General features: G+C 51.2%; 4 protein-coding genes; 2 read left to right on the top strand and 2 right to left on the bottom strand.

The window, feature by feature from the left end:
* Window positions 1-6: 6 nt before the first annotated feature.
* CHC_T00007884001 (hypothetical protein) lies at window positions 7-2,168 on the top strand. XM_005711910.1 is given in 6 exon segments: window positions 7-110; window positions 384-600; window positions 741-1,183; window positions 1,285-1,411; window positions 1,513-1,947; window positions 1,948-2,168. 5 exon segments carry the CDS (start codon window positions 7-9, stop codon window positions 1,945-1,947), a joined length of 1,326 nt encoding a protein of 441 aa, XP_005711967.1. The 3' UTR covers window positions 1,948-2,168.
* A 1,645-nt stretch (window positions 2,169-3,813) lies between these two features.
* Window positions 3,814-5,545, bottom strand: CHC_T00007883001 (hypothetical protein). XM_005711909.1 is given in 2 exon segments: window positions 3,814-3,883; window positions 3,884-5,545. 1 exon segment carries the CDS (start codon window positions 5,543-5,545, stop codon window positions 3,884-3,886), a length of 1,662 nt encoding a protein of 553 aa, XP_005711966.1. The 3' UTR covers window positions 3,814-3,883.
* Window positions 5,546-6,139: 594 nt separating this feature from the next.
* On the bottom strand, window positions 6,140-7,327 carry CHC_T00007882001 (hypothetical protein). Its single transcript, XM_005711908.1, has one exon. The coding sequence runs from the start codon at window positions 7,325-7,327 to the stop codon at window positions 6,140-6,142; it is 1,188 nt and encodes a 395-aa protein (XP_005711965.1).
* A 16,894-nt stretch (window positions 7,328-24,221) lies between these two features.
* CHC_T00007881001 (hypothetical protein) lies at window positions 24,222-24,470 on the top strand. The gene has a single exon (XM_005711907.1). It carries the CDS (start codon window positions 24,222-24,224, stop codon window positions 24,468-24,470), a length of 249 nt encoding a protein of 82 aa, XP_005711964.1.
* Window positions 24,471-25,214: the final 744 nt, after the last annotated feature.

Here is a 25,214-nt window from a genome sequence, read left to right as displayed (position 1 = left end):
AAGGAGATGGATGTTGAACTGGTAGTACCGAGATACTGCTGGCGACGGCTGGGAAGGATCGCTGGTTGGATAGGTACTGCTCACTGCGATATGGCCGCCGCCGGGGCGACGTCGGGAAATGCCAACAGAACTCAAACGAAAATTATCGGAAAACATTAAAAATAGTCAGCATGGAGAAATTAATGCCAAACGCAGAACTGGATCTCACCTGTGAGATCCAAAAGAGGCACACTTTGATCCGATCTTCATCAGACCCCTTCCACTCCTGTCCGGTACAGTATGCGGACAGCTTTGGCGGGAAAAATTGTACCGTAGTAATTTCCGAAACTTATGCTCATGCACCAAAGTCGCTAGCCGCCTCCCACCACAGCCCAGCCGGGCAGCCCCATTATCCTGTTGGGGACCAGCACCGTCATTTATCCCTGTTCTCTTCAAACGCTTATCCTTATCTGTAACTTTCCAGTTCCTAGAAGCATGGATAAGTTTTTGAAGAAAAGATCCCATCCAAGCGGCGACTCATCGAGGCCTGCGAAACGCCCTGTAAGAGATCCAGAAACTGCCATTGTTGATCAACGTCTCACCGCTCCGCGAGTCATTGTGGTATGTCATAAGCGAAAAGTCATTTGTGCGTCCTCATATCACTTTTTGCAATTTCTTGAATATCCCGGGATTGTTCTCACTCCGGCGGCAATGATCGTCTGACAATATGCCGTTGAGCTGCGCCCCTTCCTCGCGCACAGGCCTGGAACTGCAACGGCCTTACCAGCCGGCTGCGCAACGGAGACGAACCTGCTATAAAACTGTTCGTTGAAAGGCATGCCCCAGATGTCATCTTCTTGAGTGAAGTACGTATTGCGGCTGCGAACGACAACCCCACGGCCAAGCCAAATCCGAAGACAAAATGGTACCGCTATCGTATGCGCGATGGGAACAAGAAGGCTCTGGAAGATTTTTCTCTTGTAAATACGTTCATGAGAAGTAAGGAGATGGCAAAGTACAGATGCTATTTCAGTCTCGCCGACACCAAGTACGCCGGTACTGCCATGCTTCTCAACACCGAGACGACAGCTCCACCTATCTCAGTGCGCTATAACTTGGAGCCTGTGTGTATCAAAGGCAATGTGCATGATGGCGATGGTCGTGTTATTGTTGCAAAGTTTACAGGATTCTCTATCTTGCATACGTAAGTTGTCTTCACCTCGCTCTACATGGGCCCGCTCGTCAACACATTATTTTGCGTGCTAAACACGTATTTCGTTAATGCGCAATTCGTCACTGGTGAAGTTATTCGCCCAACAATGGGTGGGATGAGAACCACTTGTCCAGAAGGCGAGATTGGGACCAGAAGATAAAAGAATTTGTGATAAGGAAGAAGGAAGCCAAAGTCAACCTCATGTGGATTGGTGATCTTGTAAGTTTTTCGCAAATTTGATGATGCAATTTAAACTGGTTTCACATTGCAGATATCTGACGTGAGGTCCTAGAGTTGTCATCTTTATGAATTATGCGCAGAATGTGGCCCCATTAGACGTGGACCTTTCACATCCAGCCTACTACAAGAAGCAAAAGGGAGGCCGCAATACTGCAAAACTGGGCCCATCTAGGGCACCGCCATCAGAAGAAGACGTTGGGCAGCCAGGATGCACTCCTCGCGAACGAAGTCAGTTCAGGGAGATTTTGAAAGTGGGCAATATGGTTGACGCATACAGAGAACTAGTGGGTGAGTCCGACAATTCTGGGTTGACATGGAGGGGGCATACGACTGGAAAGCACGCAGGGAGGGGAATGCGAATCGATCATTGCATCGTTTCAAGATCTGTGATGCCTTCCATTGTGTCGGTGCAAATAACTGGGCACGGCTTTGACCGAATTGGCTTCTTAGGCTCGGACCACTGCCCTTTACTAATAAGTCGACAATGTTCTAAACAAGCAAGCGAAGACAAATAGTCTCAGGCTTGCATGGGAAGCGCAGCACAGGCGTTAGGTGCTGCTTTGTGCTTCACTGGATACGCGGCGACAACAAATCAAGCGACTGGAGTGGTGGGGAATCCAAGCGTCATCGCATCTACTGCATTGTATAGAGCGGGAGTCTAGTATTATTTTCGTGGTTTGGAAGTACGGCGACTTAACGTTATCAAAATCAAGGACGATACTGGTCCGTAACTGCATTTGAGTAGCTCAGCTTGACCAGATGTATGTGCCATCATGAGCGAAAAGACTCAGCTTGGAATTCCAATTGTTTTACGCGCGTACTTAGCAGGATTTCATTTCAGCAGTGTGAGCGGAGACCTTATTATGCCACCTCGGCTGCATAGTAAAACCTTATTATTTTCTGGAAAGCGGTTGGAGATAGGTTGCTAACGTCATTCAGGTCGCGTCCCCCGCTGAATGCATTTAGAAACCAGCGAGCTAGAAAGGTCCTTTAATCCTGTAAGTGTGCATGCACTGAAGTGCAATCTCAGTCCGCGGCAAGCGCCGAGCATTCATATCAGAGATATTTATGCCCTTATAAACGACCTGCTGCAATCCTTATATGTGGCTTTTTAAGTGAGCACGTCGAAGAAGTGTTTTCTCGAGACATATTGATAGCGACTTTTACGCCGACGATTTTTGTTGCAATAATCGCTGAAGATGACGGGCAGTAGCTTTTGTTGGCATCCACAGCATAAACAAGGGGAACCGTTATTTCTCTTTCTTCCCGATCTGTGTTTTCTAACATTGAGTGAGGACTCTTCCGTGTAGATCGACATCGCATTATGACACCCGCCGTTCTTTATAGACCATTTGTGTTGACATCTATGCACACATGGGACAAGTAGAGTTATTTATGCGCTTGCATAAGCCACTTGAATCATTCTCCCTGCCTGCTCTCTTCCCGTTCAGACGATGGAACTCCTGCTTCAAATCGTAAAAAGAGGAAAGTTTTTTGGAAACATCTTTGTTGCTTCTGGTAGGTGAGACGACTCTCTGATGAAAGGGCGCGGACGAAAACTCATTGTTCCCCATCTTTGGGGGTATGACGGCACAGGGGCGGCTCGGAAGACATGGTGCGTTCACTGATGAATCGTGAACAAGACTTTCATAAACTGTTGACATGGCTACAAGATCGCGACGAAACAGTCTGGCACATTACACCAGTATTGAGCAATCGCTATCCCGAAGCTTTTCCCCATTACTATCTTACATTTTCATAAGAGATGCTGTGACTTCGAAATTGAGCCAGAGGGTATGGGGCTCCATTCTGTAAGAGTTCATGTTGTTAGTTCCTCCGCACTCGACAAATTTGATTCACAAAATGGTGGTACGCATACTCTCATAGCTGCTTCTGATGGCGGCATCCCGACAGATATGATCTCGATTCACTGGTCCTTCCCAGGAGCAGAGATAGCTAAAAGGACTGGCCACAAGAAGAGAACTACATATATGCCTAACTGACTTGAGAAAGGTCTTGTGTTAGAAGGACCAGACTACTTACCTTGTTTGGTATGTGCCATACCACGCGTTTATTGGCACTCTCATCTTTCTTCTACTGCATTGTGCGAAAACTTCACCTTTTAACCGGTGGCATCGCTCTCATGGATGAGACTGCTCAGTTAGCTCAAAAACGAACATACGTTGCAATAAATGGAGCATGTGAGGGCCACCGTTCTGTTGATATTCTAATGAAGTGCTCCTCTTCAGCAGAATGTGTGTTCTCCTGATACGATTAAAAAATGTTCGAGTATGTCCTGACGAAAACTTTCGAAGCAAAGAGTCAGTGTTGGTCATCTGACAAGATCTTCGAGAACGATCAAGGCCTGTCCGGTACCTTCTAAAATCAGATTCTCTTCTTTATTCAGATGAAAAGGGCTTCAAAATTTACAGACTCTGCCCTGCGGCAGCCTCACTTCTTCTCCGAGTAAATGAAGTCCTGATTCTTTTGATACCACGAAGAACCCCTACTGGGCATAATAGGCACCGACAGGCCACCACTGCTCGTTCCTGAGCCTCCTCCAACGCCTAGCGCTGGCGCATTGCTGCTGTACTCGAGGTTATCGTCAACGCTTAGTTTTTCAAACTTGGAATCTTTCCATCCAAACGGCGCGGGGTCAAGATAGTGGAAGGAGACTTGAATTGGTTGACGAGACTTCTCGCCTGGCCCCAACCCCGGCCTACGCCGGCGACCCCTTCTGCCATTGTTCTGCTGATAATCAGCCAACCTGGCCCTCTGCAGCCGCTCGGTGGCATCCTCCCGCATCTGCTGGGACAGTTCTTTCGTGTCGTTGTCAAATCGCCATGACGTGTTCTTAGGCCGCAGCAACTCAGCGTTGACTTGGAAGTACTTCTGAGATTCTTTCAGAGTGCTGTTGACGGCCTTCTCAAGACGGGCCTCGTCATCACCAATTCCATCAAGTTTGTCCTTGAAAAGACGATAGGTAATTTCGCGAAGCTTCCCAATCTGAGTAACAAACAATCCGTACAAATCGGCATCAAGCAGACCTTTCAACTCGTCCCGCTTTCTCTTAAATGCCTTGGATCCTTTGTGCGAAGCAGCGTCCTGATCGTAAACACCAACAGTGCCCTCCACCATCTTCGAGGCTGCTGAGCCAAAATTCTCAACAATGACGCCACCATCCGTCTCACGTCTCCACAATCTAGCCCCTCTTTGATATTTCTCGAAAACCTTTCGCATAACGTTACCGCAGTCAAATGTGGACATAAGCTCCACGCTATTTGGCATGTCTGTGGCCTGTTCTTTGAAAAGCTTTTCCCAAGCACCCTTCGCGCAATCTTCAAGGGATACATTGACATCTCGGGTAAAAGCGGATTGTTCAAATAGGTAGTTGTCGGCCGCCGGGTCCAAAAAATCGGAGCGCATGTCAGCAAGACCATTTTCAAACTCCTCCGCCTGAAATTTGTCGGAGGGAAGTAACCTGAATTCAAACTCGAACAACTCGGTAACGCGCTGCGGACAGCGGGATGGCTTGACTAGTGAGGCGTAGAGCTCATGTATTGACTGCAAAAACCCAGTAATAATTTCCTGTCTAGTAAGGACCTCTGACTCGTAATCTTTAACGACGACGATGAAAGATCTCTTGTCCTTATTTGGTTGCTTTATGATGCCATCGTCTTGCATCATAAGCATTTCGGTCAAGCTCGACCGAAGTGCAGAGACACCGTTGACATCAGGGCGATGAATCTCATTCATTCGAACGACGAAGAAGATGACATCGGCAAGAGCCACAGAGAGATGAGCAGCTCGTTCACGAAGTTCTTCGCGAGAACGGTCCGGCCCATCGTACGGCTCCACGTCAAGAACAACGACGTGGTTATGTGGCGCGGCGAGGACAGCGGAATCTTCTCCCTCCACGACAGCAGCTGAAACTCCAAGGTGGGATTCGGAGGATGCAAATGAGGTTCCAAAGACAGCATCGAGTAAGGAACTCTTCTGCAGCCCATACGCAGCAAGGGCGCAAACGACGGCAAGTGTGTCGTCTTGATCTACTTGAATATCTGCCAGGCTGGCAGCATCCAACTGGCCAGATGGCGAGACTAGGACAGACATCGTTGTGCAAGAATGGAGTAGAGCAAGGGTCTGCGGTGGGGAATGTGATAAAAGCAAAGAGTAATTGGAAGCGTGTGCCACTAAGGCTTTGAGGAGCGGCACATGGACGGCGGGCCGCTCAGTGGATCGGGAGATCTGGTACAGGCTTCAATGGAGGTCAGTGATGCTGTAGGTTTTGAATAAACTTTCTATTTTGTAGTATTTGGCGCTGAGACCTAGCCATTTACACGTGTTGAAATGTTTGACACGTGTGGTCGTGATCCAACCTGCCAAGGTGCCCATCAGGGCCGCCAGGAAGCTCAAGCTCTTCAATCTTCATGGTGACGTGACCATCAGGGCCGCCAGGAAGCTCAAGCTCTTCAATTGCAACTTGGTCTCTGAGCTTCGGTACAGCAGTGCAGTAAACATAGTGGACACGTCTCAAGTGTCCTCCCATGTTGCTCTCCTGTTGCTTAGCAAAGAACGGTCTCTAACGCCTCGCATCCAGCCCGACGGAACCCAAATGGATACGTCTGTGAGTATCAAAATTCTGAACGGAGATCGTCCCGCTAAAGACCATGCGATGTGCTTCGACGAAATGAACTGGCTTTGCGTCTAAGGCTTTTCTTGGATACTCTCGTCCTGTCCAGATGGCCAAGCCGCGCCGAGGCATACCTCGCCTTGATACAGTACAATTGCTTGTCCAGATACGATGATATGCTGCATCCGCTCAAACTGAATAATAATTCCTTCTCCATCGTCAGCTGTGACTATGCACGACAGACGTCTTGCCGATGAGTTTGACTTGTACTCGAGTCTAATACCTTCACGGCCCAACCCGTCGGGTGCTTTACCAGAGACCCAATCTACCTGCCCACAAACTTGTTCTGTTGTGTACAGTTTCGGGTGCTCTCGCCCTTCAACCACCAGCACATTGTCTCCATCCCGCCTCAGCACGTAGTGCGCCTTCCCCGTACTTCCACCGATCCGTGCGCGCTGCCCCGTCGTGTACGTATGAGCGTGATGCGGTAGCTCCGCAACAATCGATCCACTGTCTGCATCGATAAAAACACCCTTCCTACCATTGAGATACCGTTCCAGAAAGGTTGCCATTGACCGTTTTCCGACAAAGCAGATTCCGCGAGAAGAGCGTGTAGTAGCAGCGGGCAGACCAGCGTATGTCGCAATTGTCCGCACTTCTTCTTTGAGCAAACTCCCTACAGGAAAACATGCCTTTCTCAATGCTTTCCCAGGCACTGAGCTTAGGAAATACGTTTGATCTTTGTTCTCGTCGACAGCTGCAAGCAGCGTCGTCTGTTCACCGTCCTGGCGCAGTCGCGCGTAATGCCCGGTAGCAAAGCGCGGTGTCACGTGCGTTCCAGCGTGCTGCTGAAGCCGCTCAGGAAAGGCGCCAAACTTTACGCTGCGGTTGCACGCTAGATCTGGATTTGGCGTGCGCCCGGCCTCTAACCCCGAAAGCAAAACACCATCGAACACATCAGTCCAATATTCCTTGACGAAGTCGAACACTTCAGGCTCTGGGAGCGACAACGCCGCTGCAGCCGCAGAGGCCGTCTTTAGCTCAGCCTCGTGGCAAGTTCCTATGTCCTGCTCGCCGCTATCATCGTCCCAACATCGCATCAAGACTGGCTTTACGGCCCACCCACGCTCTGCCAGAAGCAAACCCGCAACAGAACTATCTACTCCCCCTGACAACGCGAGGTAGATCGCGGCATCCGCTTTGGTGGCCGGTGCAATCGAACGCAATGCGCGTGTCAGGAGTTCCCGTCCTGAGCCGCTCATCCGCTGACTGCCGCGTGCGAGTGAGTTCCGACACAGATCATGAATTGGATAGATACTGTAGGGCTTGTTTGAAGTTGCTTCAGTGGTTAATAAAGTACAGGGGGGGTCGCTCAATAGTGCCTACTTTAGTAGTGCTTCCCTCTATATAGTGCTATGGCTCGCCCTCTGGCACAGGTTATCATAAGCTCACACGTGTATCATCCGGCATGGTTCAGTACTCAAAGGATGTTGTGTTATGCAGGCTTTGTTGTGATTGTGTTAGCAGTGTGCTTTTGTTGTTACTGAGTCTCGTGGCTCCTTCCTTTACTCTGGGCGGACATTGCACCCCCTCTTATCCTACTCGCTCTGGCGGCGTCGGAGCCAGGGCTCTCACGTGTACCCGTGTACACGTCGCGTGATGATAGCGTGATGACATTGGCGGAAGGAAGAGGAGATTCGCGTGCCATTTGAAACAACTGTATCTGCGCGATCGCTTCATCTCATGGAGTGGGCGCGTGATGACACGCCTCCTGTTTTGAAGTGGTGGTAGCGATCTGGTCGGCCGTTGGTGTTTGCTGCGTGCTTGGCGCTAGGTTAAGGGCTTCTTTGAGGGTCTCAAACTTTGCAGGGCTTAGGGGTTTGGTGCATATGTCTGCTAGCATGGCGGAAGATGGGACATGCAGGATTCGAATGTTACCCTTCTTCATGTGTTGGCGAAAGAAGTGGTGGCGTAAGTCTATGAACATTCTGCGTTTTGTTGGTGCAGTGTTGTTTGCCACCGCGATTGCTGCTTGATTATTCAAGTATAAATGCGTTGGAGAGGGTGGAAGTAGGGCGATTTCGGAGAGCAGTCTGCGTAGCCATTGGGTCATTTGTACTGGGCTTGTAGCTGCTATATATTCGGCCTCGCACGTGGACAGAGCCTGCATGGTTTGTTTTGTAGCGGTCCATGCGATTGGGGAATTATTAAACAAGTGAAGTGCCCCTGAGGTTGATTTGCTATCGCAGATGTCACCGGAGAAGTCTGCGTCGGAGAATGTCGTTATAGTTTCCGTGTGTGGTTTGGTTGGTGACTTTTTTTGTATAAAGCACCAAAGTTTTATCCCTTTTTTGTCCGGTTTGTAAAGAATTCCGACATGTTTGGTTGTCTTGAGATACCGAGCGAGGGCTTTAAGTAAAAGCCAGTGTCTGCACGTTGGTGAATGAATAGCCGCGGCCAGTTTGTTAACGGCGAAGATGATATCGGGACGAGTGGAGTCTGCGACATAGCGTAGTTCCCCCAGTATGCTTTGATATATTTCGCGTAGTTGTGGGGCTGGCTTGTCGTCGCTTGTAGGTCCATGCCACTTTTGGCCATCTGGATAAGGGGTGCGGCGTCCATTCGCGTCTTGCATTCGCATATTCGTTAGGATTCTGTCAATGTAATTTGGCTGGCTTATGTGTATAGATCCGTCGTTGCCGTGAGCTATTGTCCCTCCGAGATATTGCGTAGGGGTTCCAAGTCTTTTGACATCGTATTTCTTCGTCAGTTCAGTGTAGAGTTGTGTGATTAGTGCTTGTGATGTGGAGACTGATAAAAAATCGTCTGTGACTAGGGCTATCAGGATGAAGGGCCTTGGGTTGATTATGCGGAAAAATAGGCATGGGTCGTTGTTCCTTTGTGTGTATCCAAGTCTGGTAAGCTCCTTCGACGTAGTAGTAGCCGCCGGATGGGTTGCCGTACAAGTTTCGGGCTAGCCTTCCCCCTGAGCCTTTGTGTTCTAGGGTACCGTCGAATCGTGGATATTGGCGTACAAACTCATGCTTTTCGTACTTAAACGGCTCGTGGAGATATGCTGATTTGATATCAAAATGTTCAGCAACAAGTGTTCCGGTGGCTTTCAAGGCCAAGAGCAGTCTTACGGTGATTTGTCGGCCATGAATGAGGCTGTGTGGGCAGGGTTGTAATGGATACCCGGCTTCATTAAATCGCCTCGTACTGCGCAGCGTGCTTTTCTTTCGTTAATATTGCCAGCTGGTGATCGTTTGTACGTATATGTCATTTTTAGTGGTATCAAGCTGGTTTTGGGTGGCAGTTGCGAGTTGGGTAGCCATCGGATGACTTTGGTCTCGTCAATCTTGTTGAGCTCTGCGTCGTGGGCTTTGCTCCACGCCTGGGCGTCGGGGTTGTAGTACAACGGCGCGAAAGCAATCGCACCACCGCTGCCGCCCCGGGATACAGTACGATGGGCTGTAAGCGCGAGAAGAACTGTAAGGAGTTATATTTACAGCACACGGCCGGTGCGGAGTACAGTGGTACCCCGCTGGTTACACGTGTAGGATCCGAACGGTAAGTAATTAGTAATTAGTAGTTAACGGCACAAATTAGCCAACTTAGCACAGTAGCTGGTATACAGTAAGTAACAGCTACTGTAGCGGGACAGGTGTCCTGGCGTCCCACTTAGGGGTTAAGACCGGGGGCACCTGCACCGTTCCAGTAAACGGGAGGCAGACTTGCCTCCCTTCCCTTTACGGCTTTTTGCTAACTCCGTCCGGTTTTACCTCTAAGTCTCAGGCTTCTAACGCGTGACCGGCCGTCCGGATCTAACACCACCGACCAGCTGCGCGTCACCGGCCACGTGAGCCTTCCCTCTTTTGGAGTCCTTCCGTACGGTTTGCGCTCGCGTGGGTTACCCAGCGGCGCGCGCTCCCTTACCTCTAACCCCCCTCGTTCCGAGTGGTCGGGACGAAGGTAGTTATACCACAAGGGTACTGCCGTGCTTGAGGTAATGAACGAGGGGCTGGTGTGGTGTGATCCTATGTGGGTCGGGGTGTGGGGCGTGAGACTTGTACGCCATGGTTTGCGTGTGGACCTGATCGCTGTAATGTTGATAGGGGTGGAAGTCCACCGCTCGTGCGCGTTGGAACGACCGAGTGGCAAGGTTTTGTACGGCGATGTGGGTAAGGTCGGTGGCGTACATATATCTGACTGGTATAGCTCGAGAAGTGGGCTTTTTCTTGGGGCCGAGGTGCGGTATGAATCCGAGCTGTCCAAATGTATAAAGTTTGTTGAGGGTGGGGGCCATTCCAAACCACATGGTATGGGGCAACTGTTGGGTGGTGTGGTGTAGAGTGAGATTGTACTTGAATAGGGCGTCCCGAACAGCGTCTTCCCAATAAATATCGGGTAGGTTGCTGTGAAATAGCGATGCTCGTGCAGCTGTCATCAATGTACAGTTAAGACGTTCAGCGATTCCGTTTTCCTGTGGGGAATATGGCGTGGATGGAGTTAGCTTGATGCCTTTTGATGAGTAGAACAAGTTTGCTTGCTTGCTGAGGTACTCTCCGGCATTGTCGGTGGTGAATATGCGCGGGGGCCGTCCGTGTTGGTTCTCGGTTATTGATACAGCGTTTGAGATGTAACGGATGAGTTGCTTGCGGGTGGCCATGAAGTACAGTATAGCGTACTTAGATTTTGTGTCGATAAATGAAACGAAATATGAGTTGCCATGTATTGATTTCGGCGCTATTGGTCCACAGACGTCTGAAGAAAGTGCAATGCCGATTTCGTATTGGTGGACTGTAGTTTTGTGTGGTTGCGGTCGAAGTTTTCCGTTGGCGCAACCTGAGCATGTAAGCTTTGGTGGAGATGTCTTCAGAATATCCGGGAGTGGGATAAGTTGTTCCCGGGCCATGATTTGTAGTGTGCGGAGGTTTACGTGGTTAAACACGAGATGACAGAAGTGAAATGCATCTGTTTTGGCATCGGACTTGGATGGAGGGTGCGGGGAGTTGTTTGGAAGTCGTGGTGTGCGTTTTGGGTGGGTTTTGTCTCGCGTGGCGAGGGATTGAGCTGTGCGTGGGATAGCTTTTATTGCCTTGCGCATTGATTGCGATTGGGCTATGGGAGTAGACGGGGAGGGGGGTCTAGGCTTCCTTGTGGTTTTTCTGGGAGTGGTTCTGGAGGATAGTAATACGGGGGTTGCCTGGTGTGCCAATTGATATGGTCCTCTGCTAAATTGAGCGGTGCCGATCACAACGGGTTGGCGTGTTTTTGAGTGAACTATGTGAGCTGTGCTTTTCGAGAAAACAACGTGTCCCCATCGATCAGCGATGTCGTGGACAGATAGCAGATTGGGTTTGACAAGTGGGTGGACAACTGCAGGTAGGGATAAGTAATACCCCTTAGTTGTCTTGATCTTCGCAATTCCGGAATGTGTTGCGCCGCGGGAGGATGAGGTTGCAGTGATTGTTTCGAGCAGGTGGGTTAGGGTTTTCATTTCTGTGATGGGGTGGTTGATATGGGAAGGGTTTGCGCCGGAATCGAGGATATACGTACGATCCGAGCTGTCCTGTTGTATGTCTTGCATATCTGCCTCCTCGGCCGCACGAAGTGCTTGAAGCGCTTCTAGATCAAGAAGGGGCTCCTTTTCCTCGTGTTGGTCTGCTGTAGTGGCGGAGTGTGCTTGGGTTGGGCGGCGGTTAGGTCTTCGTGCGGGTGGGATAGGTTTGTTTTGCGGGTGATTGAATGCTGTGAGCAGTTTACCGACTTGTGCGATTTGGTTCAGCTGGTTAGCGAGTCCGTGACGGTAGGGTTGCCAGGGTTGCCCGTACTTCCCGCGGCCGCGACCACGTCCTCGGCGATATCCAGGTCTTCCTCCGCGGCCCCTCTCGGCAAGTCCGTGATAGTTCGGTCGGATTGGGGTAGGTTGTGGGATGAGGTTGGTTTTGTCGTTTTCGTCTTCGATGTCAAGGAGGCGGTCATGAAGGGCTGAGATTGAAACGGGGAAGCCAGCAGCTTTGAAAGTACGTATCATATCGAAAAATGAGGGGTTGTCGCGCAAGCCTTCGGCCATGAATTTGACAGTAGTCGATTCATGCTGAATGTGGGGGTATTCTGCGGCGATCATTCTTGCTCTATGGGCGCGATGCTTGTGAACATAGTCTTTGATTGATAGGTCGCCAATGAGCTTGATGGAGCGCGCCTCCTTTTCTAGGATTGCGTGTTGCGAGGGGGAGGAGACTTGAAAGAGATCTTGTAAGTACGTGACAATATTGGCCGGGGCTTCGCTGTACAAGGTAGCGGGGAGTAAGTCGCTTATTTCAGTTTCGATACTAGCGTTGATCATTCGGCGACAGCTTGCGAATGCCTTGTGGTAGAAGCGGTTGTCCCTAGTGCTGGATTCCGGCGGCATGGTAAATCCTGGCGTAATGATGGGGTTCAATTCGTGTTCGGTGAGTATGTCTTCTAGTGCGGCCTTCCATTGTATGAAGTTGCGATCGGTCAGTTTGGGGAGTTCTTCCGTGAATTTCCACTGGTAGACGGCTGAGTTGACCGTTACAGTTGAGGCTTGGGGGGTAGTGTCGTGGCCTTGCCCAAGCGGGGGGGTTTCAGCTGGGTTGATGGATGTGGTACAACTCTCCTCAAACCCTAGCGGGCGAGAAGCTCGGAGGATGAGCCGAGGGAGCTCGCGACGCGAGACGCGCGGCGCGCGGTAACCGATCGGACGAGCTCGCGAAAAGGGAGTGGCTCACTGGCCGGTTACGCGCAGTCGCCCCGTGGTGCGTGAACGGGAGCGACCGGTAACGGGTTAGAAGCCATCGCGCGCGATAGACAACCGAAACGGACGTATATAGGCGCGAAAGGGACGGGGGCGAGCTTGCCCCAGTTTACTGGTGGGGACGGGTGTCAGGTCTTAACCCCTCAGAGGGACGCCTCGGACACCTGTCCCAGTATACAGTACCTGCCGCCTAGTGCGTACCAGGTACTGTACGCCATTAAAAAACTAGCGCCTCAATTCCTAATTACCGCGCGGACGCTGTAGCTACACGTGTGTACTACTGTACACACGCGCTGCTTACAGACTACCGCACGGATGCCACGTGTGCTAGCGTACACGCGTCATACTGGTAGACTACTGCTTGGCCGACACGTGCACTACTGTACACGTACGCCAGATTACGACCGCTCGGCACGCGCGCGCTCCCTACACGTGGGCACACCCGCCCACGTGTCCACCGTGCACGGCCGCACTGTTAATAATCTCCCCGCGCGCGCGTCCGTCGTTATACTACAATGGACATGTTGGTTGGCGTGATGACTTCTGCTTCTTGCTGTGCTATCTTGGCTTTTGAATATAGATCGGACCAAATGTAAGCAGTGGTGCGGTAGTGGCGTCTTTTAGATCGCGGAGAGGGAGAGGGGTCGTTAGGCGAAATGGTTTTAATCGATATCCGGGAGCGATGATCGACCGAAGGCTTGGTCGTACACAAGGAGCAAGGCTCAACTCAATATACTCAGGAGCGAAGCTCAACTGACGTGAGCGTGATGAGGGCAGTGGTAGCGGCTCTTAGGCTGTGGTGCCCATAACCTGTTGTTACTGAGTCTCGTGGCTACTTCCTTTACTCTGGGCGGACATTGCACCCCCTCTTATCCTACTCGCTCTGGAGGTGTCGGAGCCAGAGCTCTCACGTGTACCCGTGTACACGTCGCGTGATGAAAGCTTTGTCCCCAAATATATGTATTTGAGACTCTTTTATATAGTGCCATCCCCCAATAGTACCATAGCTAGAGGTATGTCACGCTATAGCACTATATCGTAGGAGGCACTGTACGTACAGTACCCTTCCTGGCCGGGGCAATTTGGGAATTTTTTTGGCAGAGCCCCGCAAGTTTTGGATGGCACTATCTCAAGCAGCCAAAAAGTGTCCGCTACAGCCAGTCGGGTGTCCATGTGCCGTCCACGACAAAAATACGATGGCAAAAACAACCTGTTGGAAGCCATTCGACATTTTCCGATACGTGCCAAAAGGGCTCAAATGGCAAAAGGGACAATTTGGTGATTTTAGTTATGTACTGGAAAGCGATAACAGAAATTCCACAACTTCCTCTTCACCCCTCAAATCCTTATTGAACGCTTGCGTCGAGAGTGTACTACTCATTTCCGCTCCGAATCTCGCCCAAGAAGTCGGCGAAAAACGTTCAGGCTGTGGGGGATACAGCGGGGCTGGGGATTTGGTTCAGCTGCTGACTTTGTACGGCGATTCTCCTTCGAAAATCGCATCTGGGCTCGACTACGGTCCCGCTGTTCCTTCTTCTCAGCTTTGAGATGCCTCTCAGCAGCACGTTTTACGTCTCTCTCCTTTCTGCTTTCGATTATATCGTCCAAAGTCAAGTACAGAGCAGGTGTACCTTTTTGTAACTCCACACTTTTCTCACGCCGTGCGTTCGAACTTTTATGTTCGAGAAACGCGTGCTTGTCATAAGTATTTTATTCACACTTCTGCTTTTGCGCAAAAGCATTTCCACATCCCTGAGTCCCGTTGTTGGGTCTTTGGCAGCTTCTAAAGCTTTTTTGAGCTGGCGAAAAGTCCGGTTGTCGGGTTCCGGGTTCTATTTATGACATTTAGGGAAACGACTTTGCCACTTTTTGGGTCACATGTGACCGCATCTGGTGCTGGTCTCTTAAACCTGATAAGAAAAGAGTAGGCCATTGGCCATAACCCCGACTTTTCGAAGCTTAACTTAATCTTATCCACCGTGATTTCACTGTAAGCCAACATCGCCACCATCAGATTTACACGCACACTTCGCATGTCGAGCGTTGTTTGTTTATGAAGCAGGTCCCGGATTTGCGCATCTCTTTTTTGAATGCACTGTTTATGTCCTGGTCGCAGGGTTGCAAGAAGTGAGTCGTGGTTGAGGGAGACTGAACGACTTCACACTTTTTTTGCTTGCACAACTCGAGCCACTCGAATCCTTCTCGTGAGGAGTGACCGTCAAGAGTCACAAAGTCGGAAAGCTCCAGGGGTAGGGTCTTCCTCACAAATGTATTCACATGCTCTATCACAAAGTAAATGAGTCTCTTTTCCATACCTCCCCTGTCTGTTGTCATTATTATCGGAGGCGTCCACAGCACGACGTCGCCTGATGCGGCAGTGAGCACGCCGTCGGCCAGCGGCGAGAAGCGGTTGGTGGTGCAGATGAGCGTGGCGGTGGGGTCAATGAGCGAGTGCACGACGTGCCCGGAGCTTGCGGCGAACACATCCACAGGGTGCAGCAGCACCTCGCGCCCCGCCCTCATCCACTTACGCGTGGACCATCGTCCGCCCGCAAATGACCAGGACGTCGCGCCAGTCCTTGGGGTCCCACACTGCGCGTAGCGCGTTGAGGTTTCGATGGAAGTCGTCCGAGTGAATCATCTCGACTGGCTACACATCCGTGGGTGCGTTCAAGTCACCCACGAAGCCGTGGACGCGGCCCCACACGCGGATCCGGTTGTCCATGGTTTTGCTCAGCAGCTTAGACTCGGCGAGAAGTACGCGCTGCTCACCGCGCGCCCGTGCTCGAACCACCCCAGCTCGAAGCCTCACTCCATCCGCCGCGCCTCCCACACGCTCACACGCCGGTCATTGTTTGCCGTCGCTATCAGATTTCCCCAGCGACGTTGACTTCCGCGCACGTCACCTTGCCCCTATGCATCCACCAGCACACCCCCTCCTGCGAGTCCACGGGCTACAATTGGCTAGCATTATCCCCGATGAACAACCCGTTTCCGTCGCCCGCCAAGCTGTACGCCATCTTAAAATTGCGCTGCCCATGCCATCCCTCTGGGTTCATGTTGAGCACCTTCTCCTTGCCCCTGACGCCCTCCTACAGCTTCTCCTGCTGTGCGGCGCTCGGGGCCAGCTCCTGCGCGAGCCTATGCACGACGCCGTCCGCTGCGCAGCTGTACAACTCGTCCCTTGCGGGCACGAACGCGAAGGTGGTGAGGTTGCAGTGGTGCACGTAGGCGGCGCTGCGGGCGGCGGCCAGCAGCACGTGTGCAGGGGGTCGCGGAGGCGGACGTCGCCGACACCCCACACGCCATGATGCCGGCCTTGTCGCCCGTGCCGAAGTGGGCGCCGGCCGGGTGCCACTCGGCGGCCGTGATCCGCTTCTGGTGGACGTGGAGCACACAGCGCGCGACGCGGGCGTAGAACTGGCGGTCGCGCAGCGCGACGCTATGTGCATGAATTTCATTCCCATCACTCCTTTTCTCTTCTTCGATCTCGAACCTGCCTTATTTTCTTGATTCAGAGAATGCCTTACTTGCTCTATCTCGGCGTCAAGCTGCTCCTCTGTCGCATGCTATCCACACCTAGAGTTCTCACAATCACTGTCGTCAGAGTCTTCCATCATTACGTCGCTGGACTGTCCAAGGAGGAGCTGCTGGAGCTCCTCCTTGGACACTCCAGCGACTTTCAGCTGATCGGGAAAGTGCTTCTCCTCATTCCTCACGCATATCGCTCTCCACGCCCCCCATCCCTAAGCATCCTCTGAATTTCCTTCTCATGCTCCATAACCATCTTGAAGCCCTCCGCGACAGCGCCCACATTCCTCCTGTCCGTCTCCGCGTTTCCCTTCGTAAAGTCCAACACCTCCTTCTCTCAATTCTTGGCGACTACCCCTGCCCACTTGGCGCTGACCTCCTCCGACGCGATCTTATACGCCTCCTCGCGTTCCAGCCTGCCACTGACAAGCTCCGGCAGAAGACACCATCGATGATGATGAGAGAAAGCGTTCGAATATTAGAAAGCCCTCTGCACAGCGATGCAAGAAACGAATGCGAAAAGTAGAAGCCTCTTTTGCCGACTTTCCCGAGCCCAAGTGCCATGTCGGCAACCTCAACATGGAAGGCCTTTTGCATCACATGCCGCGTATACCGGGAGTGAACCACTCAATGTTCTATGTCGGTCACATGTTTACGCGATTTTGTAGGCACACCGAGGATGCCTTTTTGAATTCAGTTTCCTACCTTCACCGCGGAAGCGCTGACAAGATTTGGTACGCTTTGGTCGTGACACTTTGGTCGTGTGCACTTTGGTCGTGGGTAAAAGGGATGCGTCTTCTCGCAAGTAGTGTAGCAGCGATTCTAGCATTGCCACCCCCACGATATTATCAATCGTATCCTCGGAAACAGGCATCCGTGAGTACTGAGATTCAGACTCTAATTCCAGCAGCTCAGTCAAAGTTCTGGTAACCGGTAACGCAACGACGTCAACTATGGGGCACATGACATTTCGGAAATCGGTCTCCTCCAAGTCGTGCACGTTGTGAATGATCTGAGACTCGTACTTCTCGATACTGCTTGAGCTACCAGCTCCAGCAATAATCAAGCGCAGCTCCACTTCACTTACCTTTGCATCGTTCTCCATGTGTAGTTTAAATGCGCGTAGTATTTGCGTCGACAACCATGTTAAAAGTTTTCCAACAGGATAAACGATAATAGAAAGCGTATTGATGACAGGGACCATAACTCGCGCGACCTTCGCTGGTGCATGAACGGCAATAGTATTCGGTAATATTTCACCGAAGAACAGAAAAACACAGTCATGCCCGCAGTGACATACCCTACGGCTGCTGGACCGAAAAAATCACCAGCAACTTCAGTGGCTACGGCTGTAGATAACACAGTGGCGCTTGTAGTCACAAGTATTGTCGTGAGAAAACGGGTGAGGTCGGATTCAAGGACTGCAACGGGAGAGGATCCCCCTTCTTTGACAGCCAGTTCACGAATTTTCCACGGCCATAAACTAGTAATCGCCGTCTCTGCGGCGGCGAGCGCTGCACAAATGACGAACATCACAGCTGCGACACTGACCAGACTACGCCTGACAAGTTTGGCGCCCGCTTCACGATCGGTTGCGCTCGTCTTCGGCGGAATGAACGATACCTGAGACGGGGTGCGGGTAGATGACAAGCTTGTCGCCTCTCGTGATGGTGAAGGATAATTATGTACAACAAATGTCAAGCTGCTCCGACTTGCCAAACTACGAGGGGCTGTCACCGCTCGACATGCGAAGGATGTTCCGTGATACTTGAAAGAACGAAGTAGCGGTACCGCCACAGCGATAAATTGAGAAAGGAAAGAGAACACAAGGACAAAGGCTGTACGACGAAGAGCTGCCAGAAAAGGCTCGAAGCGTTCATTCTTGGGGGTACCTTGACACTTGTGTGTGCTAAGTAGCTGTGGCAATGGAAGGTGTGTCGACAGTAGGGAACATCGGAGCGTGTGTATACATTCGTCCGTTTTCAAAACCGTGGCTGAGGTGTGTGCGCTTCTCTCAGGTGTGAAGCTCTTTCGCCCCGGCCTTTTCGGCCGGGGCGTGCATGCAGATGGGGCGGAGTTTGTGATGAGACATGGGGCAGGAGGAGGATTTGGAACAAACGGAGATGAAGTCACTCGAGAAGAGCGACTTGAGAGTGTGCGGTGGAAATAAATGGGCTCGTGATTAAGCAAGCAAGCACCTGAAATTTTGTTGGCGGTGGGGTCACTCTCCGCCAGCGTTTATTCAGGTACTAACATATACAGATGTCTAGTTCATCTTCCTATCTACAGTAATCATTACAGCGGCATCACCAGAACGCTGGGGGTCCGGGTTTGTGCCAAAACCTATGTTGATCATTCTCATAGCGATGGTGACCGAGGTTGTTTGTCCCTGATATAAAAATAAGGGCCATTTGCGGATCTTGGGGTGACAGGTGCGGCTTTTGATGCCCTTGGGGAGGTGAAGTTCTAGCCCTGGGGGTGTTTTGGGGGCGACTACCCCAATTGAGGTGGCATTGAAGGGTGACGTTCCTCATTCATCCAATTCCGAGGGTGACGTCGCCCTAAGAAAACGACATGTTGAAACATGCCGATCTTTGTCTGTGTCTATAGGGCGACATTGGATCGTTTTCTGAGATTGATGTGATTTCAGTTGGAAATATAGGGTGACTTCATATGCGAAACACCGGCAACTTCTACCCACTCTATCTACATACAATTACATACAGTATTTTCCGTATTTTCCATACCACGGAAGCATGTTTACCTAGTGTTTTCATCCCCATAAAGCTGTCTCAGTGCACAATCAGTGACAGTATGCGTCTCAGAACGACAAAGAGAGCAAGTATACTTCCTCTTTGATGGCGCAGGTCCGTTCTCATACCAGCTCTTCTTACGTTTTCCCGCGTTTTTCACTGGCCTCCCACGAGGAGGAGGGATAGCTTTGGGAATTCTTAAGTTCTGACCAAAAGCTACTAACCGTTTCGCTTGTTTGATAACTTTGTCGACAGAGTATTGCGCCGGCATTGAGTAACACAAGCTGTAGTAATTCTCTTTCCATGCTTTCGTCAAATGTCGTCGCGCAACGTGCTTATACAAATTATTAGATCCGTACTTCTCACATATGACAGCCGTTCCGTGATAGCAAGGAAAACGGGAACCATCTCGTGAATGCATGCAGCATGAAGGGGGCGTGTTTGGCTCTGAACGCATGACTACATGCCTCAAACGCGTTCCGTCCACCACGCTTCGTACCGTCGCCTCCATTTGCCCCGTTCCCTCTACAAACCTAACAGACTCCTTATAAACTCTTGATCTCTGAATGAGTAGCGCAAGACGTTGTTCAATGTGAGGTGGTACGGGACTCTTGCAGTTCATTGCAGTTGCTTGCCGCTTCAAAAAGGCAGTTCGCTGTGTCGACACAACTTTCTCCAGCATCTTTTGAGGCTCCACTGTCCTGATGTGGTTTCGCAGGGCGGCGGACATACCACTTTCAGCTCCTTGAGATGTCGTGATTAGATCTTGCAACATCGAGCATGCTCTGTACAGCTCACTGTCATCAAACCTATTAAGGTAATCTGACATCTTCATCGGGAAGTCTTTTTTGGCTTGAATAACCTCATCCTTGCTTGGGTTTCGAAGCGCTTTATCGTACATGCGCACACCAACAACCTTTCCCGCACCCAGTGCTGTAGCGAGATTTTTTCGGACATGCAGTGGGTCCAGGAACAACTTCGCGTGCTGCATGCACCGCTTGTACGCTGAGTCGATAGATTTCTCCTGGTCGACAATTGTCGTCCTCGTAGGTACATCAAACCCTGGGATATCCGCGGCGGCAGCAAAAACTTTCTCCCACGTGTCCATTCCCTCAGCTCCCACGAAATGGGCGAACACCAAGGGGCAGAGTTGATGGTTAGTGTCGTATCCGAACACTTCAAATGTGGTTCCGTAAGAACGGCGGCCCAAACTCTCGCAATGAGCGGCATCCGCTGCGCATGTCATCCTGCCCTTTCTACAGAAAGCTTCTGCAACCATCGGGACGAAGAGGAACCCGCCATAATATTTACCCTCATCCGCAATATCCGAGACGTCCACATCCTCTACATTAAACCCGGATTGTAGGGATCTTAGTTTTTCAGAGTATGAAAGTTTTTGCTGTTGTTTGTATATGAATCGTGCAGCCTTGATGCGCTGCGCCTTCATTTCCGTACCGGACAAGATGAAAATGTCCACCCTGTGCCCCAATTCCCTCAACAGATCAGAGTATCCTTCCAGGGCAGCCATGTCAACGGCTCGAGCAGCTGAGATGTATCTGTTCAGCTCGCGCCTCACAGCGCGAATGTGTGAGTTTGCTGGTTGTCGACGGTAAATTGACTTCGCCCTTAAAATGGACGCTAGGACGCTGGTGGGCATGTCAGGGTTCAAGGCGAACTCATCACGAAGCGCCCGTGCGGTCTGCTCAGCGGTATAAGCCGGTCTAATTTGACAGGACTTTCTGTCGACTGACTGCCCATAGCACTGGTTTTCGTGCTCTTGGAACCGATTCAACTTCCACAATCCCGATTTCGGTTGCCGATTAAAAGTGAGAGTTGCGGCACAATGCTTTCGTCGACAGTCCATACGCACCATTTCGAAGTTTTTCACCACATTCACTCCCTCCGGCACACCCAAATTCGCAGTATATGCTCGAATGAGCTGCTCGCAGCGCCATCTTCCGGAAAGCTGAATCCCAACCTCAGGGGTATACGGGACGCATCGCCGGGGAACCCACGTCATCTCTGCTACTCTATCCGCCGCTATTTCCGCCATTGCCTTCCGCTGACTTCTCTTTTTTGAAGCTCTCTTTTGTTCCGCTCGCCGTTTCTTCTGTTCGTCTTCAGACAAAGTTCTGAGGTCAACTGGCAACACCCTTTCAGCCGCAGCTGCTGCATCACAAGCTTCTCCATTGCTGCTGGTGTCTTCAGGCGTGACGGCTATGTACGCTCCGAAATCAAAGTCATCGTCGTGAATACATTCCGGGCGAGGGGAACGAGAGGAATCTGCTTCATCTTCCATCGAACTTTCTTCTTCGGCATCAACATCCTCATCGTCCTCTTCCTCATCCGAGTTCACCCCGTCACCCCCCTCTCTATCCCAATCATCGTCAGGCGCCCCAACGAACTCCGCTTCCTCACCATCTGGGCCGTGACCCATTTTAGATTCAAACTCTCTACCCAGGACATCGGTCATAAAATCGGTTCCGTCAAACGAAGATGTATGGATCCTGGGGGAATTATTCCGAGCCCCTCCTTGGCTCCTTGATTCATGACGATCCCTTCTTTCCCTCCTCTGCCTCTCTTCTCGTTTCCGCGCCTCATTATCCATACGTGCTCGTTCCTGATAAGACATTCTCTTCTCTCTGCGCTCCCTAGCCATCCGTTCCCGCCTTTGCGTAATCGTCTCAGGCTTTTCCACCTGACATATGTCTTCGTCTTCCGTTTCCCATTCTTGTCTCATTTCCTTCTCCCTCCGCTGATGTTCCCATTCACTTTCCGCTGAGCCTTTTCTTTCCCTCTCTTCCTCCAATGCCTGCTCTTTTTCTCTCTCCGCTTCCTCCCTCTTCGCACGTACTCTCTCCTCCTCTAGCCCCTGCTCCCTTTTACGTCTCAAATCCTGAGCTCTTTCTTCTTGCATCCTTTCTTCACGATTGCGACGCCCCTCCCTCTTTTCCCTTTCTTCACTTTTGTCCGTTTCTTTGCTCCTATCCTCGCCTTTTTCCGCTTGAGAAGACATTTCCTCCTCCTCAGCCATGACCTTTCTTCGAATATTCTCCCTTTCCTCCCTTAACATGAGTTCGAGTAGTTTCTCCTTCGAGGTTGGAATGAGTGTAAAAAGTAGTGTTGCGGGAACCAAATTTGAAGCATCTTCCCCGTTTTCCATCTCATCAAAACGAATGTCTCTCTCAGCTTGTTCTTTTGCGCGAGTGAGCTTTTGCATAGCTTTATTCGCGGAGGAGCGATCCGACACACATCTGTCCGGATGAACAAGAAAAGAGAGCTTCTTGAAACGCTTTTGTATATTGCGCAAAGTGGGCTCGTCACTTTCGTCCGCCGTATCTCCGGGATGAGCGCAACAAAAGACGTCAATTACGGGCGTTTCGTTGATGATGATTGTCCCAAAGTGATGCAGGGCCTTTCTGGCGTCTGGCGGAAAAGATCACATTATCCCGCCAAAATATGGCAGAGAAAAAGGGGAAAGAACAGAGGGTGACAGTGAAAAGCGAGCTGCGGTGCGAGGGATACTTCCGGAGGATGGATTTTTGTGGGGTGACTCTCGGAGAAAGTGGTCGAGGCGCAGGCCGAGGCGCAGGATATTTGAAAAGAATATCTGCGCTGCGGACGCCCTACAAATGAGACACTCATGCCGGCCAGAAACACTGTTTCTGGAGGACCAGTAGTTTCATACGAATTGCTCAATTTTTGCAGATAATGCGCCATACATGCCATTTGTGCAATGTCCGAGTGTTTACCAGAGCTTTGAGGCCTACATTTACGTCACATATCGTTGTTGTTGTACACTAGTTTTGAGAGCTGCTCCGTAGCACGCTGATTGTTGAGAAAAGCCAAAGTTTACAGGGATACATGTTTTGTCACCCGTCCTATCTACTCGTACAAGTAGTCTCAATTTCACCGAAGCTCTCTCAACTTTTGTACTGAAGCGGTGGAATGGAGGGTATGAGGGGAAGAAGGGGTAGCGGATGGGTTGTTTGGACCGAGAAGTGAAAGCTCAAAACCTCCCATGATTACCGCAATGTACGCATGAGACAAAGGTCGTTAATGGTTTATCTGCGGACCGGGTCTGCATCTGGTAATAAGTACATTTTCTTTGCTTGCATTTTCCGCACTTGAACATATCAGTACTTGCCTCTTGCTTGCTAAACGGCATCGCATCTCTGGTCATCTTAGCACGAACTTCCTCCCGATTCTTTCGTAGCTCATGATGAGGGCGCAGGCGTCCGTTTCGCCGAGAATTCGTTCAGAGATGACAGGGGCGTTGGGGTGTTGGTCAATACAACTGCAACAGCGTTTGATCACATGAGCAATGTCCCAGTCGATGGGAGTGGTGGCCTACCAGTAGGTGACGGTACCGGGGTGTCGCCGTCCCAAGTATATGTGGACAGATAGACTTTCTTCCTTTTCCAAATTGTTCATCATAGATTGTGTAAATGGGAGCCTGTACAAGTCTGATACCATGCAAGTTTAACAGCTTCGATGTCTTGTTAAGCATGTGCATCCAAGCGATGGAGGACGCCGTTTGAGCGGAAGCAAGCGAGGAAGAGTTCCTCAATAATGTAAAGTCTCTTCACAGAACCCGTATATACATGTCATACGGTCGAGCCATATGAGCGATATCCACGGCGCATCAGCGAACGACGTGGAATTATCAGTTTCGCTGCAAATACAGTACTTCGTAGGGACAGGATAATGACGAGGACAGCTTGCCGAGAGATACAATGGCCACCTTCGACACCTGTTGATTGGCGGAATGCGTTCTGACCATGACACTAGGCCAATAGGAGTGATTCCCATATGGTGACCTTGCTGGACAATGAATGAGGATCCGGACTGCAGAGGGCAGGCTGTGATGTCCGCAGAAGTATTTGGTTGTTCCAAGAACATTTTAATACGCAAACCAGGCAGCTACATTACTCATGAGTCCTGCACTGTCGTCGGAGTGAGCGCCACATCGCTAGATGAAAAAGGCTATGAAACAGTGACAGAAAGAATCGCTCCGGCTGCATTTCAGCCGCACCAGAGACAAGAAAGGGAAACCTACACTATCAACAATACGAGTGCACCACCTCTCCCATGACCCGCACGCCCAGCAATACGCCCGCCACCCTGTCGTCTCCGCCCACTCCTTCCCGCCGCAGCCCATGCACCCGACGGACCGCCGCCCGCCGCTGCCCATCGACATCAAGCCGGTCCAGAAGCCCACCGCCACCTACGAGCTGGATGACTCCCCGCCCATCGAGCCGCACATCGTCATGCAGATGGGCGGCATCCCGTACGCAGACCTGTGCAAGGAAAAGGTCCGTGAGGCCTTCAAGGAGATGAAGAAGAACGAGCACATGGCCAAGGGCGAGTTTGACCAACAAGAAGCAACAAGTGGCGGGAGCAGAGCCGAAAACCTCACTCTCCCTTGCCACACGCGCGTTTCAAGCTCCTGCCCCCGAAAATCCGCGCATACAAAAGATCGAAAATCCAATCGGCACTGTCCCGTGAACTACTCAGAACAGCCAATGGTTTGGCCATGAACAATGTGGCGGCGGGCCACGTCCAAACGACCGGCTCATATTGCTCACCTGGGGCGCAGCGTGAGATTCGTGTACGCCAGTCTACCGCCATTCGCGGCTCAGGTTGCATCGCCACTCAACGCCCATCAAATATCCCCCTTCCGCTGCCGAAGCGCATGCGCCTGTCAGTGTGCCGTGGAGATACACAAAGAGCCAAACAGTGGCTCCCTTGCCGTTTTCAGCCTCATGATTCGGACCTCCCTCGACCACCGCACCTCGACTTTTTCCCATCTTTTCTCAGCACAAACATCTAAATAAGGTTTAAGTCATCCCTCTGCCCATCCTTGTCCCTTTTGACTCCGCAGAATCGTCATTGGTCTTCACTTTACCCTCGTCTCGAAACGAACCCTCTCTTCGAAGACCAAGGCCGCTTCTCTCTTGTCCCAACCATCCTCTATTGTTTCGAGTTCCCCCGAACAACGATAGAACCCAATGGCCGCCCTCCGCTCCCTCGCCTCCGTCAGGCGTCGCGCCGGGCTCCTTGTCGCCCCTAGGGTATCTAGCT

Source organism: Chondrus crispus, genomic scaffold (genome assembly GCF_000350225.1).
Source record: "Chondrus crispus Stackhouse genomic scaffold, scaffold_89, whole genome shotgun sequence".
NCBI classification, from domain to species: domain Eukaryota; phylum Rhodophyta; class Florideophyceae; order Gigartinales; family Gigartinaceae; genus Chondrus; species Chondrus crispus.
Note: the sequence above shows the minus strand (reverse complement) of the source record. Positions and strands in the feature narration are given on the sequence as shown.